This window comes from Corvus moneduloides, chromosome 29 (genome assembly GCF_009650955.1).
Source record: "Corvus moneduloides isolate bCorMon1 chromosome 29, bCorMon1.pri, whole genome shotgun sequence".
NCBI lineage: Eukaryota > Metazoa > Chordata > Aves > Passeriformes > Corvidae > Corvus > Corvus moneduloides.
The window spans coordinates 2,627,363-2,644,339 of record NC_045504.1 but is presented as its reverse complement, the minus strand read 5'-3'; the positions used below and the strand labels follow the sequence as shown (position 1 = coordinate 2,644,339).

Below are 16,977 nucleotides of genomic sequence, written 5' to 3'. Positions count from 1 at the left end.
CTCCACTCCTGAGCTCTGCAAGGAAATGCACCAAAGCAGCTTTTTTTTTTCCAGAGTTTAATCCTGAGGGGGATTGTTTCCAGGCTGGCTCATCCGCTCCGCATTTCCCAGTCCATAGGAAATACGTGGATGGGGAATTCCTCGTAGTCATAGAGTCTCATGTCCCACCTCGGCGACATTAAAAATTATAATGGCGAGCGAAGTAATTGAAGGATTGGAGTGGAGCAGGTCTGGATTATTAAATATTTGATTTCCATACCCCTGAGGTGTCTCACTTCCGGAGCCACCGACTCCGAAATCCTATAAAAGGATTCCTATTGTCCTGCTCCTCAAGCCATTTCTGGTTTCATTTGGTGCTTGCTGGTGGAGAATTGGGTAAGTCCGGCTCGGTTTCCCGGGAAGTCACCTCGTGGTTGGGTTTATTTCATTTTGAAGCCTTGCAGAAGCAAATTCAGAGACTTTAAAGTGCTTCTGCGTGGGGAGATTCGGGGTTGGGATTCCCCAAGTTTTAGTTCCGTCTTCTCTGGGGTTTATTTGCTGTGGGTTTTGCTCTTTCTCCATCAAGGAGGACCAAATTCTCTCTCTCCTCACTGACTTTGCTCCCCTGTTTCACCCAGGGAATTGTTGGCATTGGGAGAGATCAAAAGTCCCAGGTTGGGACTTCAAAGGGGAGAAGTGGGAGGGGAGATAAGGAGTGGAGACTTTCAGGCTGCCAGGGAAGGCCGTGCCTGGAAGGAAAAACCTGGGTGGGAAGAGCCGGGCGGATTTTGTGGGAAAAGCAACCGCGGCAGAGCCTTTCCTTGGGGAGGTTTTCCAGCACGGAGCCTCCACTGGTGTCCTCTGGATGAGGGCAGGGCAAGCTGAAGCCTTTTTGGGTGAAATTAGAGAAGGATTGGCAAAGATCCATCCCAAACTGAGGGGAGCTGTGGGCAGGTGGAGGCTTCAGACCCTCCAGGAAACCTAAAGGAGCCCAAATAATTTTTCCTTCCTGTTTTCAGAGGAAGTTGGTTGAAAATAGCCACAAATTTGCCTGAAATGCTTCCATGTGGAGTCACTTCCTCGCCACGGCTGTTTTCCTGGTTCGGGGTTCTGTGGAAAAAGACTAATTTAATTTTGTGTATAAAACAGCCTGGAATGTCTGGGTTTTCACACCTTTTCAATTTTATCCCTCTTTCCAGCCTCCCCCCTTCCCCCCAAAAATGCGCCGCCCGACCGGTTGCCCGCTGAGCCAGATCTGCATCCCCCCTCCCGCCGTCCTGGTGAGAAGCTTCCCCGTGAGGTCCAGCCTGGATCCCTGCGGCACCGGCGGCAGCTTCCAGTGCCTCCCTCCACGCGTGAGCCCCGGCTGCTACCCCGGCACCACCACCTACGTCAGCCTGGGGGGCCTGGGCGCAGCCGCCGGCTGTGCCGATCCGTGCGGCCTCGTGGCCGCCACGTGCGTCCCCCCACGCTGCCAGGGGGTGGCCAGGGGCACGTGTGGCAACCCCTGCTGCTGCTGCTGCCGGGTGACCGAGTGCAGCACCACGAGCCGGGGTTCCTGCAGCCAGGAGGTGGCCAAGTGCTCCACAACCTGCCAGGATGCGTGCGGTCAGGAGGTCAGCAAGCGCACAACCACGTGCCAAGATCTGTGCGGTCAGGAGGTCACCAAGTGCACCACGACGTGTGTGGATCCATGTTGCCAGGAGGTCACCAAATGTGTCACCACGTGCCAAGATCCGTGTTGTAAGGGAGTCACCACGTGCACCACCACGTGCACTACCACGCGCACCACCACGTGCCAGGATCCGTGTTGTCAAGAGGTCACCAAGTGCACCACCACGTGTGCGGACCCCTGTTGCCAGGAGGTGACCAAGTGCACCACAACATGTGTTGATCCCTGCTGCCAGGAGGTCACCAAGTGTGTCACCACATGCCAAGATCCCTGCTGCAAGGAAGTGACCACGTGCACCAGGACATGTGTTGATCCCTGTTGTAAAGAGGTCACCAAGTGCACCACCACGTGTGTGGATCCATGTTGTAAGGAGGTCACCAAGTGTGTCACCACATGCCAAGATCCCTGCTGCAAGGAAGTGACCACGTGCACCAGGACATGTGTTGATCCCTGTTGTAAAGAGGTCACCAAGTGCACCACCACGTGTGTGGATCCATGTTGTAAGGAGGTCACCAAGTGTGTCACCACATGCCAAGATCCCTGCTGCAAGGAAGTGACCACGTGCACCAGGACATGTGTTGATCCCTGTTGTAAAGAGGTCACCAAGTGCACCACCACGTGTGTGGATCCATGTTGTAAGGAGGTCACCAAGTGCGTCACCACATGTGTGGACCCGTGCTGCAAGGAGGTCACCAAGTGCACCACCACGTGTGTGGATCCATGTTGTAAGGAAGTCACCAAGTGCACCACAACATGTGTGGACCCGTGCTGCAAGGAGGTCACCAAGTGTGTCACCACATGTCAAGATCCCTGCTGCAAGGAAGTGACCACGTGCACCACCACGTGTGTGGACCCGTGCTGCAAGGAGGTCACCAAGTGCTCGACCACGTGTGTGGATCCATGTTGTAAGGAGGTCACCAAGTGCTCCACCACATGCCAAGATCCCTGCTGCAAGGAAGTGACCACGTGCACCACGTGTGTGGATCCGTGCTGTCAGGAGGTGACCAAGCGTGTCACCACGTGTGTGGATCCATGCTGTCAGGAGGTGACCAAGTGTGTCACCACGTGTGTGGATCCGTGCTGTCAGGAGGTGACCAAGTGTGTCACCACGTGTGTGGATCCGTGCTGTCAGGAGGTGACCAAGTGTGTCACCACGTGTGTGGATCCGTGCTGTCAGGAGGTGACCAAGCGTGTCACCACGTGTGTGGATCCGTGCTGTCAGGAGGTGACCAAGCGTGTCACCACGTGTGTGGATCCGTGCTGTCAGGAGGTGACCAAGTATGTCACCACGTGTGTGGATCCGTGCTGTCAGGAGGTGACCAAGTACACGACCGTCTGTGTGAATCCGTGTGGCAAGAAAGCCGCCAAGTGCCTCACGCCGTGTTACGACCCCTGCTGCAAGAAAGTGACCAAGTGGAGCAGCCCGTGGGTGATTCCGTGGTGCAGGAAAGGGGCCAAGTCCAGCACCAGATGTGGAGATCCCTGTTCCAAGAAGGGGACCAAGTGCAGCACCAGGTGTGTGGATCCGTGTTACAAGAAAGTGTCCAAGTGCTCCGCCACGTGCCAAGACCCGCGTTGTGTGACCAGGTGTGTGGATCCCTGTTGTCAAGAGGTCACCAAGTGCATCACCACGTGTGTGGATCCATGTTGTCGGGAGGTCACCAAGTGTGTCACCATGTGCCAGGATCCCTGCTGCCGGGAGGTCACCAAATGTACCACCAGATGTGTGGATCCCTGCTGCAGGGAGGTCACCAAGTGCAGAACCAGATGTGTTGATCCCTGCTGTCGGGAGGTCACCAAGTGTGTCACCAAGTATGTGGATCCATGTTGTCAGGAAGTGACCAAGTGTGTCACCACATGCCAAGACCCCTGCTGCCGGGAGGTCACCAAGTGCATCACCAAGTGTGCGGATCCGTGTTGTCAGGAGGTCACCAAGTGCAGAACCAGATGTGTCGATCCCTGCTGCCGGGAAGTCACCACGTGTGTGGATCCGTGTTGTCAGGAAGTCACCAAGTGTGTCACCACGTGCCAGGATCCCTGCTGCCAGGAGGTCACCAAATGTACCACCAGATGTGTGGATCCCTGCTGCCAGGAGGTCACCAAATGTACCACCAGATGTGTGGATCCCTGCTGCCAGGAGGTCACCAAATGTACCACCAGATGTGTGGATCCCTGCTGCCAGGAGGTCACCAAATGTACCACCAGATGTGTGGATCCCTGCTGCCAGGAGGTCACCAAATGTACCACCAGATGTGTGGATCCCTGCTGCCAGGAGGTCACCACGTGTGTGGATCCGTGTTGTCAGGAAGTCACCAAGTGTGTCACCACGTGCCAGAATCCCTGCTGTGTCACCAGATGTGCCACCAGGTGTGTGGATCCGTGTTGCCAGGGAGTGACCAAGCGCATCAGCACGTGCCAAGATCCCTGCTGCCAGGAGGTGACCAAGTGCACCACCAGGTGTGTGGATCCCTGCTGCCAGGAGGTGACAAAGTGCGTCACCACGTGCCAAGATCCGTGTTGTGCCACCAGATGTGCCACCAGATGTGTTGACCCATGCTGCCAGGAGGTGACCAAGTGCACCACCAGGTGTGTGGATCCCTGCTGCCAGGAGGTGACAAAGTGCGTCACCACGTGCCAAGATCCGTGTTGTGCCACCAGATGTGCCACCAGATGTGTGGATCCCTGCTGCCAGGGAGTGACCACCTGCACCACCACGTGCCAAGTCCCCTGCTGCCAGGGAGTGACCTCGTGCCAAGACCCCTGCTGCCAGGGAGTGACCACGTGCCAAGACCCCTGCTGCCAGGGAGTGACCACATGCACCACCACGTGCCAAGCCCCCTGCTGCCAGGGAGTGACCACGTGCCAAGACCCCTGCTGCCAGGGAGTGACCACGTGCACCACCACGTGCCAAGACCCCTGCTGCCAGGGAGTGACCACCTGCACCACCACGTGCCAAGACCCCTGCTGCCAGGGAGTGACCACCTGCACCACCACGTGCCAAGACCCCTGCTGCCAGGGAGTGACCTCGTGCCAAGCCCCCAGCTGCCAGGGAGTGACCACCTGTGCCACCACCTGCCAACCCCCCTGCTGCGTCCCCAGCTGTGCCCCTCCGTGCGCGGATCCCTGCTGTGCCACCCCCTGTGCCCCGCAGTGCCGCGGGGGTGTCCAGGCTGTCACCAGGTGTGCGGACTCCTGTCCCACCACCTGTGTCACCCAGACCTGCCCGGTGTGTGGCCAGCGCTGCTCCGTTTCCTGCGCCGGTGTCCGCTGCCCGAAATTCTGGGCTCCCTGAGGGGCTCCGGGGTGGGATCCTAAGGAGGCCCCGCTCCCTGTGGGGGTTTCCCTGTGGAATCTCCAAAGGAAGAGTAAATCCTCTTTTTTTCCTTGTGTTCTGCACCGTTCCTGCTGGTTTTACCTCAAGAAAGCGCCTTTCCTCGCGGGATGCAACCGAGCGATTTTGTGCCCCCGGGAATGTTCCCTGGGAGAAAGATTCCGCAGTTCCTCCTCGCACTGGAAGTGTGGAGAGAGGAATTTCCCTCTTTGTTCTTCCTTGTGATCTTTTCCTTTCCATGTCTGAAGTAATAAAAGAAACGATCTTGGCATTGGCCTCGTGCATCTCCTTCACTTCTCGCCCTTTATCCTTTTAATTTCTTCCCTAAAATCCCGATTTTTGTAAAGTGGCAGCCCCGAGAATGCTTGGGAAGGTCTGATGGAATCATGGAATGCCCTGAGCTGGAAAGGACACACAGGGGTCATCAAACCCAACTCCTGGCCCTGCCCAAGACACCCCAAAATCCCACCCTGTCCCTGGGAGTGTTGTCCTGGAGCTCTGGCAGGTTTGGGATCATGACCGTTCCCTGGGGAGCTTGCTCAGCACTCCCACACTCCGGTGGGAAGAACCTTTTCCCAAAATCCACCCCAATTCCCAGCCCCTGGCGCAGCTCCAGCCATTGCTTCAATCCTGCCACTGGCCTGATATCCCAGCTCAATGTCTGATATCCCAGATCAATATCTGACATCCCAGATCAATATCTGATATCCCAGATCCATGTCTGATATCCCAGCTCAATATCTGATATCCCAGATCAATATCTGATTCCCAGATCAATGTCTGATACCCCAGATCAATATCTGACATCCCAGATCAATATCTGATATCCCAGATCAATGTCTGACATCCCAGCTCAGTATCTGACATCCCAGATCAATGTCTGATATCCCAGCTCAATGTCTGATATCCCAGATCAATGTGTGACATCCCAGATCAATATCTGATATCCCAGATCAGTATCTGATATCCCAGATCAATGTCTGATATCCCAGCTCAATATCTGACATCCCAGATCAATATCTGATATCCCAGATCAATGTGTGATAGATCAGTATCTGATATCCCAGCTCAATGTCTGATATCCCAGATCAATATCTGATATCCCAGATCAATGTCTGACATCCCAGCTCAATGTCTGATATCCCAGCTCAATGTCTGATATCCCAGATCAATATCTGATATCCCAGATCAATGTCTGACATCCCAGCTCAATGTCTGATATCCCAGATCAATGTCTGATATCCCAGATCAATGTCTGACATCCCAGCTCAATGTCTGATATCCCAGCTCAATATCTGACATCCCAGATCAATATCTGACATCCCAGCTCATTCCCACGGGCTGCAAAAAGACCTGGAAACCCCAAAACCGGGGACTTTTCCAAGCGCTCCCCCAGAGCTCCCATCGCTCCCTCCTCAGCCCCAAATCCCCAAATCCCCAAATCCCCAAATCCTTCACGCGGGACTCCGGCCGGGCCCCGGGGACTCCCAGGGCTGCGCTCCGCGGGTTTCCAGCGGGGAGCCGGGCCCGGGGAGGGTTTGTTGGAGCAAATCCCGCTTGGAATGCGGGCGGGAGGAGCGGGGGCGGCGGCAGACGGGGCGGGACCGTCTGGGAGCAGCCACCGGCTCCTCTGGAGATGCCCCCGAGGTCGGTGACAACCTGCGAGCTCCGCCCTCGCAGCTCCTCCGGTTCCTCCTCTCCCAGCAGGCTGGGGCACAAAAGCTCTCTGTGGGGTTGAATTTGACTCCAAAATTCCTTTAGAATTCATTAAAATTCCCTGCAAGCAACGATTTCTTTCGGTCCCGCTCCCAAAGCCCCCAGTATTCTGGGAAATAAATTATAGGTGGAAAACAAAATGGCTTTTGGATAAGATTTTTCCATTCTGGTGTGGTGCTGGCAGGATATTTAATCCTTCACGTGTGCATAAAATTCAGATTTGAAATCGCCTCCGAGCAGCAGAGAGCAGAAACATCATTTCCAGGCGGTGCTGTAGGAAAAATAAAAAAAAAAAACCCAGGAATTCTTCCTCCCTGAGCACCCGGGTGTTTATTCTACACCCGTGAGATTAAAAACAGGCAGAAAATTGCTGCTCACTGTAAGAAAATGGTGTAGAATCCCCCTGGTTCCTCTGTCAGATGAATTCTCCCAGCTCTAAAATTCCCTTGGGGATCAAAACAATTTTATCCACTAAAATTAAAAAAGAACATTTCCAGAGGAAATCCAGAGATTTTTCCTGGAAAACTTGAGGCAATCCAAGCGAACACCTGCAGCAGCGCGAAGGCAAAGAGATAAAAGCGGTGAGGAATTTTTTTCCCGTAACCGCAGCCAATTCCTCCTTCCCGGATTTAATTTCCAGATTTAATGACTCGGGTGCTCGTTGTCATTCTTCGCTGAGCGCTCACCTTCCGGAGTAAACAGGAAAAGAGGCCGGGACGGTGGGATTTGGGTTCCTCCGGGCCCCAGAAGCGATGATATCACGGCTGGATCCAAATTGTCCCTCGGGCACGGACTGAAGGAGCTGCTCGTGTCCATGTGAGGCGTAATTGTCCCCTCCACTCATCCTCCTGGCATCCCAGCAATTCCAGGATTCCTGGAGCCACCTGGAAGCTGCCCTGGGTTCGGGCTTGGAGCCTCCCACCTTCCCCGGGACCTTGCGGGAATGAGGAGAGAGGAAAGTTGGGTCTGATGAAGGCCCGGGAGGTTTAACTGTGACCAGGTGTGGAGGGTTTGGGCAGGGAAATGGGGAGAATCCCTGATTTCTGCGGGAATCATTCAGAAACACACAGGAAAAAAAATTCCTCTTCTTGCTCGGGAAAATGGGAATCCTGCATGGGATTGGAGGGGTTGGACCTCGACCCCGTTCCAGACCTGGAAAGAGGGACCTGGAGGAGCTGGAGCGGGGCCAGGGATGGGAGCGGGGCTGGAGCAGCAGGAGAAGGAGAGTCCTGAGGGAGCTGGGGGGGCTCATCCCAGAGAAAAGGGGGATCCAGCGGGAATTTGGGGCTCTTCCAGGGGGGATTTGGGATCTGATCGCAGGGAACGGGGCCAGCACAAGAGGGAACGGCCTCGAGCTGTGCCAGGGGAGGCTCAGGGTGGATATTTGGGAAAATCCCTCCTGGAAAGGGTGGCCAGGCCTTGGGAGGGGCTGCCCAGGGAGGCTTGGAGTGGCCATCCCTGGAGGTGTCCGAGGGATCCCTGGAGGTGTCCGAGGGATCCCGGGATGTTGGTCTGGGTGTCCAGGTGGAGACCAGGCACAGCTTGGACTCGATGCTCTGGGAGATCTTTCCCAACCTCAGGAATTTTGAGATCCTGCAAAATCTTTGGCCTTTCAGCACAAGACGGGACCGGACACTTGGAATGGGGGGCGCTGCCCTCATGGAATTCCCTCTGGAACACCCGACCCGCTCTGGGACGAGTCACGGGAGCCACCAAAGGACGTGGCTGCGGGGTCCTGACTCACCGACACCAACGTGACGGCTCCAATGACTCCAATTGCCCATAAACGTAATGGAGATTCCCAAATGAGAGTAATTAGGGATAACAATCCAACCCCGTGACGTTCCCACGTGTTGGAAGCGCGGATCCATTTACGTCTCCCGAAATGCCCACTTTTGGAAGGCCCCAGTTTCTCTCTAATCAAAGGTAACAACGGGATGTAAAATAACTCAGGGTAGAAAGGGAGGTGCAGGACCGGTTCTCAGAGATGGTTTTGAGGTGAGCCCGGAGCCTGAGGAGATAATGAGGAGCTCTTCCAACCGGAATGTGGGATACTCCTCGGGAAGATAAGGGTTGGAAGCTGCTCTGGGGATGAATTCCCACTCCCAGCATCTCCAGGAGGAGAAAATGAGGAGGGATTCATCTGCCAAAAAATTCAGCTCCCAAATCCGAGGTCTGCTGGGTGCAGTTTCTCCTCCCGTGGCAAAGGAGGTGTTTAAGACGAGCAAACCACGCTCGGCAAGTCCCAATTTATCCTCGGAAAAGCCTCCAGGGCAGCGGAGCCTCCGGAGCAGGGGGAGAAGCTGCACGTGAGGAGCCGAGCCTGTGGAAAAGATGAGCCACCCATGAGGTGGCAAAAACCGTGGAGATCCGTCAGCTCCGGCTGGAATTCCCGGCGTAAACACTGAGAAGGAGCCGGTGCTGATGCCCGGAATTCTCTGGGAGACTCCGGCTTTGGGGTGTAAACAGGACGTGCTGCTCGTGCTGGCTTCCTTGGGTTTGGGGGTTTTTTTCCTATTTAGCATTTCTGTGATGGTCACGTTCCCACCTCTGGGATTGGAATATCTGGGAGAAACAAGGATTTTCCATAATCGGCAAAACTTCAATAAAAATTGTATCCTGGGCCTAAATCCCACTTAAAGTGGAGCTTTCTGCACTTGCCTGGGAGGGAAAATTGTCTTTAAAATGAGCCTGGAATGGCTTGAAAATGTCATCAAAGGAACTGGAGTCGTGTCCCCGTTGGAATTCCCAAGCACGGACGGTGTTAATTCCCAGAGAGAAACGGGTTGGATGAATGAAGTAATTTAATTTATCAGGAAAACAGGGACCTCAAGCTTTTGTGGGAGCACTGGAGGATTGGTTGTGTCTTTCCATGAGAATTAGGACGGGGTATTTCTCATAGCAAATCCAATTAATTATCCATCTTCCCTAATAACAGCCATCCCACGTTGGAAAAACCCCAGCTATCACCCCGACATTTATGGAAATAAGGCCATGGAAACATCCCAGCTCATTAAATCCCTTTCTGAAAACCAATTAATTCAGCACCTGCTGGGTTTCTTTTTTTTTTTTTTTTGTGATGACTCCGCCATTCCCATTGGGAACCGCATGACCGGGATGGGAGCGGGGCCGACTCAGCATCACCTGCTTTCCTGGAAGAGGGCTTCCACCAAAAATTAGGATGCAAACAAACATGCCAAGCATGTGGAGGTGGAGCCTGCTGGGGCAGTTTGTGGTCAGTTGTCCATCCCCCTGGGCTCCCGCATTTCCGGAGCTGACGCCACTCCGGTGGTATAAAAGGTTTGGATTTGGAGGCTCCCGCCAGTTCCTTTGGCTTCTCCGTCGCTCGCCAGGACCGGTGACCCGGTAAGTCCTCCTTGGCTTGATCAGGGAATCTTTATCAGGATATCTTGTGGAAAAAAGAGTTCATTCCTCGTCACGGGAGAGCTTGGCTCCCGTGCTTCTCTTCTGGGATTTGTCCTGGAATTGGGGATTTTATTTAGAGTCGGCTCTGCCTGGAGCAGCTTGGAAAAGTCACCTCCTCCAGAACTGTGGCTGCCTCTTCTCCTCCCTCCTGTTCCGTCCTGGTTAATTTGTTCCTGTCTCATTAAGGCTGGGAATGAAATAAATTAATGGATGCCACGGAGGAGCTCCTGGGACTTCAAACCGGATGGGTGGGAGGAAGGTTTATCCAGAAGGAGGGAGCTGCAGGATTCCTGCGGGCAAAGCCAGGGGAGACCTCTGGGAGAAGGCAAGAGGAGGAAATGAGCTGGAGATGGGAGCTGCAGCCTCTGGGCCAACCCTTCCCCCGTGGAAGGATGAGCCCCATTAATTCTGGGACAACTCCGGTGACGTCCCAGGATCCCGAGGATCTTCAGGATGGGAGAGCTGGGAATGTTCAGCCTGTGGAGACCTCAGATCCACGATCTGCAGGGGCTCCAGGGAAGCTGGAGAGGGATTTTTCCTCAGGAACTGCAGGGACAGGACACAGGAGAAAGAATTGAGAGTAAAATATGGGAAATTTAGATTGGATATTGGGAAGAAACTGTGAGGGCGGTGAGGCCCTGGCCCAGGTTATTCCATGGATTCCCCATCCCTGAAAGTGTCCAAGGCCAGGTTGGACAGGTCTTGGAGCAGCTTGGTCTGGTGGCAGTGGGTTGGAACGAGATGATCTTGAAGATCCCTCCCAGCCCAAACCATTCCATGATTCCATGGTGGGATCTGTGGCCTCTGGGCTTTGTGGTTGGGAATTCCCAGCATGGGGGACATGTCCTGGTGGGTGTGAGGATCTGATAAGGAAGAGATAAGCCCCGGAACAGCTGAGAAAATAAGGAAATAAGGAATTTTCGTGTTATGGCTTCCAAAAAGTTTAACTCTGGGCAATCCCATAAAATTCAGGATTTATGGCTTGAGGCTCCCAATGAAGGAAGGGATCCTCTGGCACCATTAATTCCATCAACACCCTGGGATCAGCCCAGCCCACGGTGCTCCCAACACCGAGCTCATGCCTTTGATCCCTGTAGGCGCCGCTCCCTGAAGAGCTGGACTCGAGGATCCTTGTGGGTCCCTTCCAACTCCAGAATCCAGAAATCCTTGACGCCAGCAGATTTTCCCAACATTCCTTCCCTCCGCCGAACACCAAACCCCCCGAGCCCTCACGGCGCGAACGGCGCCTCGATCACCACCCACCAACACCCGTGATTGTTTTTTTGTCTTTTCCCAGCTTCTTCTCCCAGCTCTTCCCCGCTGCCCCAGCGCCTCCCCAGGATGTCGTACTACTACGAGCAGTGCAAGCAGCCCTGCCTGCCGCCGCCCATCTGCCTGCAGAAGTGCGGCAAGTGCGTGGAGCCCTGCGCCACGAAGTGCGTCGAGGTCTGCCAGGCCCCCTGCGCCACCAGCTGTGCCACCAGCTGTGCCACCCAGTGCGTGGAGCCCTGTGCCACCCAGTGCGCCACCAGCTGCGCCCCGCAATGCGTGGACGTCTGCGCCCCGCAATGCGTGGATGTCTGCGCCCCGCAGTGCGTGGACGTCTGCGCCAAGCCCTGTGCCACCCAGTGCGTCGAGGTCTGCGCCCCGCAGTGCGTGGACGTCTGCGCCCCGCAGTGCCCCGCCCAGTGCCCGGAGCCCTGTGCCCCCCAGTGCGTCACCAAGTGCGTGGAGCAGTGCCAGACCGAGGAGTGCAGCACCAAGTGCGTGGAGTCGTGCGAGGCCGTGTGCCTGGAGCCCGCCTGCTCCCGCCCCTGCTGATCCCGATCCGGGCCTGACCCCGGTGACCCGTGAAGGGTCGAATCCGCCGGGTCCGGGATGGAAAACACGGCGCGGACGCATCGGCAACGCAACGAGACCTCTTGTGATTACCCCACGTTTTCTTCGCCTTGGAAAATGTTTTCTCTCTGAGTGTTTCCTGTGTTTTCACTTCTTCTCCTGCTGCGCCGGCGTTTTTCCGTGGGCATTCCCGATATTTTAACGTTGGGAATCTCGGGAAGTGCTGTCAGCAGCTGGTGGTGGAAGACGTCGACGCTTTTCCTCTTCCCTTTTCCTCTTGTCTCTTCCCCGTCTTGTAAATTCTCTATGCAGCAATAAAAATTGACCATCGATGGCACCAGGTGTCTTTTGTCTTTCTTCTCCCCTTTTCCACGTCTTCAGACCCCAAAATATCTTCCTTAAATTCCATTTGCAAAAGTGGTTGGGGAAGGTTTTGTGCCTGAAGTAAAAAGGATTTTGATACGGAGCAATTCTAGAAGGAAATCATCATTGGTCAATTCTATTCTGAGACACCTCTGAAAATATTGATAGAAGTTTGGTTTTCAGGCAGAATTTTGGTCTTCACAGCCTGGGATTTTGGAGGCAAATCCTAGAAACCATTAAAAGGTGAATTTAAGTGGAAGAAAGCCTTAAATTAATGCAGAAGGAATTGAACATCTGAAAAGCACAATAACATTTTAAATAAATACAAATACATCTTTATTTGGGATAAATTTGAAGCTGAAGGCGACCCCGTTGTCTGGAGGGAGTTAAACCCATAAAACCCCCCCCAAATTTCTGTGATAAAGCTCCCGCTGTGTCCCAGCTTGCACCTGTGGCTTTCTTCATCTCTGGCTCCGTTCTGGCCGCCCCATTTCCATGTCTGGGAATGCTGAAATTGCTCCCCACCTACCCCCTCATTATGGGAAGGGTGGGGAGCATCTAATCTGGAGAAGAAAAGGGAGATCTTTATGCTCAGGTGTGTGCCAACGTTGTTTCCAAATCGCCTTTGTAATGTGCAGGTGGGGAGGCGAGGAGCAGGTTCCTCTTTGTGTCCCTTGCTGTCGACACCAGGAGGTGACACCGGGAGGTGACACCCTCAGACGGGGATCAGGGGAGGCAAAGAATGGGGAAGGCAAACACCTGAGCTCGCCTGCGGAGAGCAGGAGCGGAAATTCCCGGGAAAACGATGGGGAAATGAGGAATTTGCGCCTCGGGTTCCTCCCGAGGAACCCAAACCTTTGGGGATCCAAGCTGTGCCTCAGGAGTGCCTGGGAGATGCCACTTTTGTGTCCTCATGGGGGCGTGGAAAAGGTGACAGCAAGGAAATGGGGGAAAAAGGCTTTTAGTCAGGAATCGTGGGAAAAAACCAACCCCTGCACTTGAACACACCTGGACTGGATATTCCCAGGAAAACAATGGGGAACGGAGGAATTTGCATCTCGAATTCCTCCCGAGGAACCCAAACCTTTGGGGATCCAAGCTCTGCGGTGCCACTTCTGTGGCCTCGTGAAGGCCTGGCAAAGGTTTAAGTCAGGAACCACGTGGAGCTCCTGCGATCCATGAGTCACCTGATTTTGGAGCCCCTTCATCCCGATCCATCACCTGGAATTTCCCCTGCTCTCCCTGGGAACGGGGATCCTGGAAGCACCTGGAAAATCCAGAGGAAGTGGCAGGAGGGACCTGCTGTGCTCCCGCCGCTTCCTGCGCCAGGAGGAAAAGGTGTTGACACACGGCTCTCCAATGCAGCTGTGGTCAGCGCCGGGAATTGCTGGAATTCCCAGGATATTTGCAATAAATTAGGGATATTTAATCAGGGCCGAGGTGGAGGAGCCTGGAAAATCAGGGGGTGATGTGGATGATCCGACACCAACAGCTGGATAACGATGGAGACACACAAGGGCTGTTGGGAAGAGCAGCCAGGGATTGTTGGGAAAAACAGCCCGAGATTTTTGGGAAGAACAGCCAGGAATTTTGGGGAAAAAAAGCCAGAGATTTTTGGGAAGAACAGCCAGAGATTTTTGGGAAAAAACCCCAGAGATTTTTGGGAACAACAGCCAGGAATTGTTGGGAATTTTCCTGTGGAAAGAGCAGGATGTGGCTGGAGAAGGGAACACGATGCTCAGGTGGGGATTGGCCAAAGGTTGGACTCCATGACCTTGGAGATCTTTTCCAACCTCAGCAATTCTGGGATTCTGGATTTTTCCACCTCTCCCACATTCCTGAACGGGACAGGGCTGTAATTCCCAAAGCTGTGACCCCACAGGGCCTTTTCCTCTTTTCCTTCCTTGGAAAAATTCCCAGGGGATCAAAATTCTCCTGCAGCACGGATCCATCCCCAGGCAAAAAAAAAAGGAATTCTGCCGCAGCTTCAGTGAACTAAACCCAGAGTTGGTAAAAAAGGGATGAAATCCATGAAAAATGAAGCTGTTCAGTGAAAAGCTGCAGGAAAGTGGAAGGAAAAATCAGGGAAAATCTTGGGGGAAGTGCAAGGAAAAATCAGGGAAAATCTTGGGGGAAGTGCAAGGAAAAATCAGGGAAAATCGTCCTGATTTCTTGGGAAAATAAAATGTTTCATTCCCGTTTTTGGGATGGGAATTAGAGAAGGGAAACAGCAAAATCCAGAATCACCAAGCTCAAAACTGGGATCCCAGGAGCTGCGAGAGATTCCCAACCCCACTCAGACCAAAGCGATCCCTAAAATTCATTCCCCAGCGGATGGGAGTGGTCCCAACTCCCGGTTCTTTGTGGGATCTCTGCCCAGGACGGGGACGAGGCGAATTATTAATAAATTATCCCGTGATGAGCAGCCCTGGGTGTGCCTTCCGTGAAAAAACACCCAACCCCCCGCAGCCGGGAGAGCAGGGATCTGTCCCAGGCTTTGACTGAGGTCCAGGGGGTGGGAGCGCAGCTGGTTCTGGTTGTGAAAGATTCTGGTCACCGAGTTTAGGCTGGAGTCATCAGCTCCCCCACAGGGATATAAAAGCCTCTCCTTCGGGAAGCTCCACACCTGCAGCGGCTTCTCCTTGCCTCCCTCCTCGAGCAGGACGCGCCAGGTGAGTCCTTCCCTGCCCCTTTCGCTGCCAGGGTGAGGGATTTTGGTGCCCTGGCGTCGGGGGAAAAAAAAAAAAAAATGGGATTTTTCGCCCTTTTCTTGCCCAATCTTGAGTTGTCTCCTCGAAAATTCTGCTTGCACGGGGGGAAAAAGCACATCAAGGAATTTTGGGAATTTCTGAGGCTCTGGATGGTGGTTTGGGACTCTTTGGAGAGGAACCCCGAGATAACTTTTCCCGAACTGGTGAGAATCCCGTGGATAACCAAAGGTTGGAATCCATGGGCACAGGGTTCTGCTGCCTCCTGGATTTCCGGGGATCCCGGTTCCGATTCCCCAGATAAAATCCTCAATCCACCCAAATTTCATGGCCCTGGGTGTGGCTCCTGCTCTGGGGGTCTCAAGGAGCTGGGCAGGGACGTGGTGGTTCCAAAAACTGGTATCAAATATTGGGAATATTATCAAATATTGGGAATATTATCAAATACTGGGAATATTATCAAATATTGGGATTGGTATCAAATATTGGGAATATCAAATATTGGGAGTATTATCAAATATTGGGATTGGTATCAAATATTGGGAATATTATCAAATATTGGGATTGGTATCAAATACTGGGATTGGTATCAAAGGATTTTTCCCTGTCAAAACTCCCAGTCCTGAGACTTTTCCAGTTTTCTGCTCCTCTTCTCCTGCTTTTCTTCGAGCTTCTCCTTGAGCTCTGTTTTCCTCCAAATCTGCTTTTTTTGTTTTTTTCCCGGGCTTTTTAAAGTCGAAATTCCAGGAAAACGTGAGCAGAGGGGAGGAAGGAAAACCCCTCATGCCATTTGTCTTCTCCTCAGCTCTGCAGCCTTTTCCTGGCTCTGTTAGGCTGGGTCTAACTGGCCTCTGGTCCTCGTTTTAGGCACAGTTGTTCCCTGATCCCTCACAGAGCGGCCGATCCCGTAGGGAATGGGATGGGATCCAAAAAAACCCCAATAAGGGGCAGGAAACGGAACTCCCCAAAATCGGGGCTGAACTGCGGCGTCCTCAGAGGTTTAATCCCAGGAGCTGCCTGGTTTGGCTCCAGGATTAAATTGTGTCGATCTCGAAGCTGAGGCACCGCCTGAAACCTCCACACCCCAAAACAGCGAATTTAGGCCGGGCTTAAAAATGGCTCCATTCTCTCCCTGCTTTTCAATTCCAGGGCTTTTCCAGGATGTCCCAGCAGCAGAAGCAGCAGCAGCAGATCCCTCCCCAGTGCCAGGAGAAGTGTGGGGCCGTTGCCAAGGGGGTGCAGCAAAGCCAGGCCCCCAAAGGCCAGGCCAAGGCCGGCGTGAAGAGCCTCCCCCAGCAGCAGCAGCAGTGCCCCAAGCAGAAGTAGAACCCTCCAAGATGCCGATCCCGAATCCCAAACGCTGCTTTTCCCACCTCTCCTGGCTCCCGGGAACGTGCAGCCGCCTCCTTTGCTTGCCAGCAGAAATTGCCTCATAACGAGACGCGGTCAATTAAGTTCAAATAACAGCAATAAGAATAAAAAAGAAATCGTGGGGCTGCTTTAATTCCGAATTCGGTTTGGGATGTGGTGCAATAAAATGATGGAATGACCTCGTGGCTGCTTCCTGATGGTTTTGTTGTCGCTTTATTCCCGTCTTTGCTTCTCTTTCTCTTTTGTTTTCCCCCCCCAAAAATCAACTTGAAACACACACAAACACCAGGCACGGCCCGTCCGTGGATTTAGAGAGGAAAAGAACCTCTGGAATTTTGTAACATTGAACAGAAGCTGTTTCTTGCTCAGGAGAAGCCATTAAAAATCCCCACAACTTGGTATAAAAATTCCCCAAACTTGGTACAAAAATCCTCAAAACTTGGCATAAAACTCCCCGCGATTTAGTATAAAAATTGCCAAACCTTGGTACAAAACCCCCGTAAAATTGGTGTTAAAACCCCCACAATTTGGTATAAAAATTCCCACAACTTGGCATAAAAATCCCCAAAACT

The 16,977-nt window shown here is 53.5% G+C and overlaps 2 protein-coding genes across 28 annotated transcripts; both read left to right on the top strand.

Moving 5' to 3' along the window:
- Nucleotides 1-348: 348 nt before the first annotated feature.
- LOC116436535 (zonadhesin-like) lies at nucleotides 349-5,006 on the top strand. 27 transcript variants are annotated; one of them, XM_032093746.1, is made up of 5 exons: nucleotides 351-375; nucleotides 1,179-1,889; nucleotides 2,025-2,966; nucleotides 3,264-3,308; nucleotides 3,399-5,006. In XM_032093746.1, exons 2-5 carry the CDS (start codon nucleotides 1,200-1,202, stop codon nucleotides 4,941-4,943), a joined length of 3,222 nt encoding a protein of 1,073 aa, XP_031949637.1. In that variant the 5' UTR covers nucleotides 351-375; nucleotides 1,179-1,199; the 3' UTR covers nucleotides 4,944-5,006. The 27 variants fall into 27 exon arrangements, with proteins under 27 accessions (XP_031949640.1, XP_031949638.1, XP_031949637.1 ...); XM_032093739.1 differs by having other exon boundaries at nucleotides 2,025-3,353; nucleotides 3,399-3,443; nucleotides 3,579-5,006; XM_032093749.1 differs by having other exon boundaries at nucleotides 349-375; nucleotides 2,025-3,320; nucleotides 3,927-5,006.
- A 4,951-nt stretch (nucleotides 5,007-9,957) lies between these two features.
- Nucleotides 9,958-12,300, top strand: LOC116436547 (proline-rich protein 9-like). The gene is made up of 2 exons (XM_032093762.1): nucleotides 9,958-10,064; nucleotides 11,422-12,300. The coding sequence occupies exon 2, from the start codon at nucleotides 11,466-11,468 to the stop codon at nucleotides 11,943-11,945; it is 480 nt and encodes a 159-aa protein (XP_031949653.1). The 5' UTR covers nucleotides 9,958-10,064; nucleotides 11,422-11,465; the 3' UTR covers nucleotides 11,946-12,300.
- Nucleotides 12,301-16,977: the final 4,677 nt, after the last annotated feature.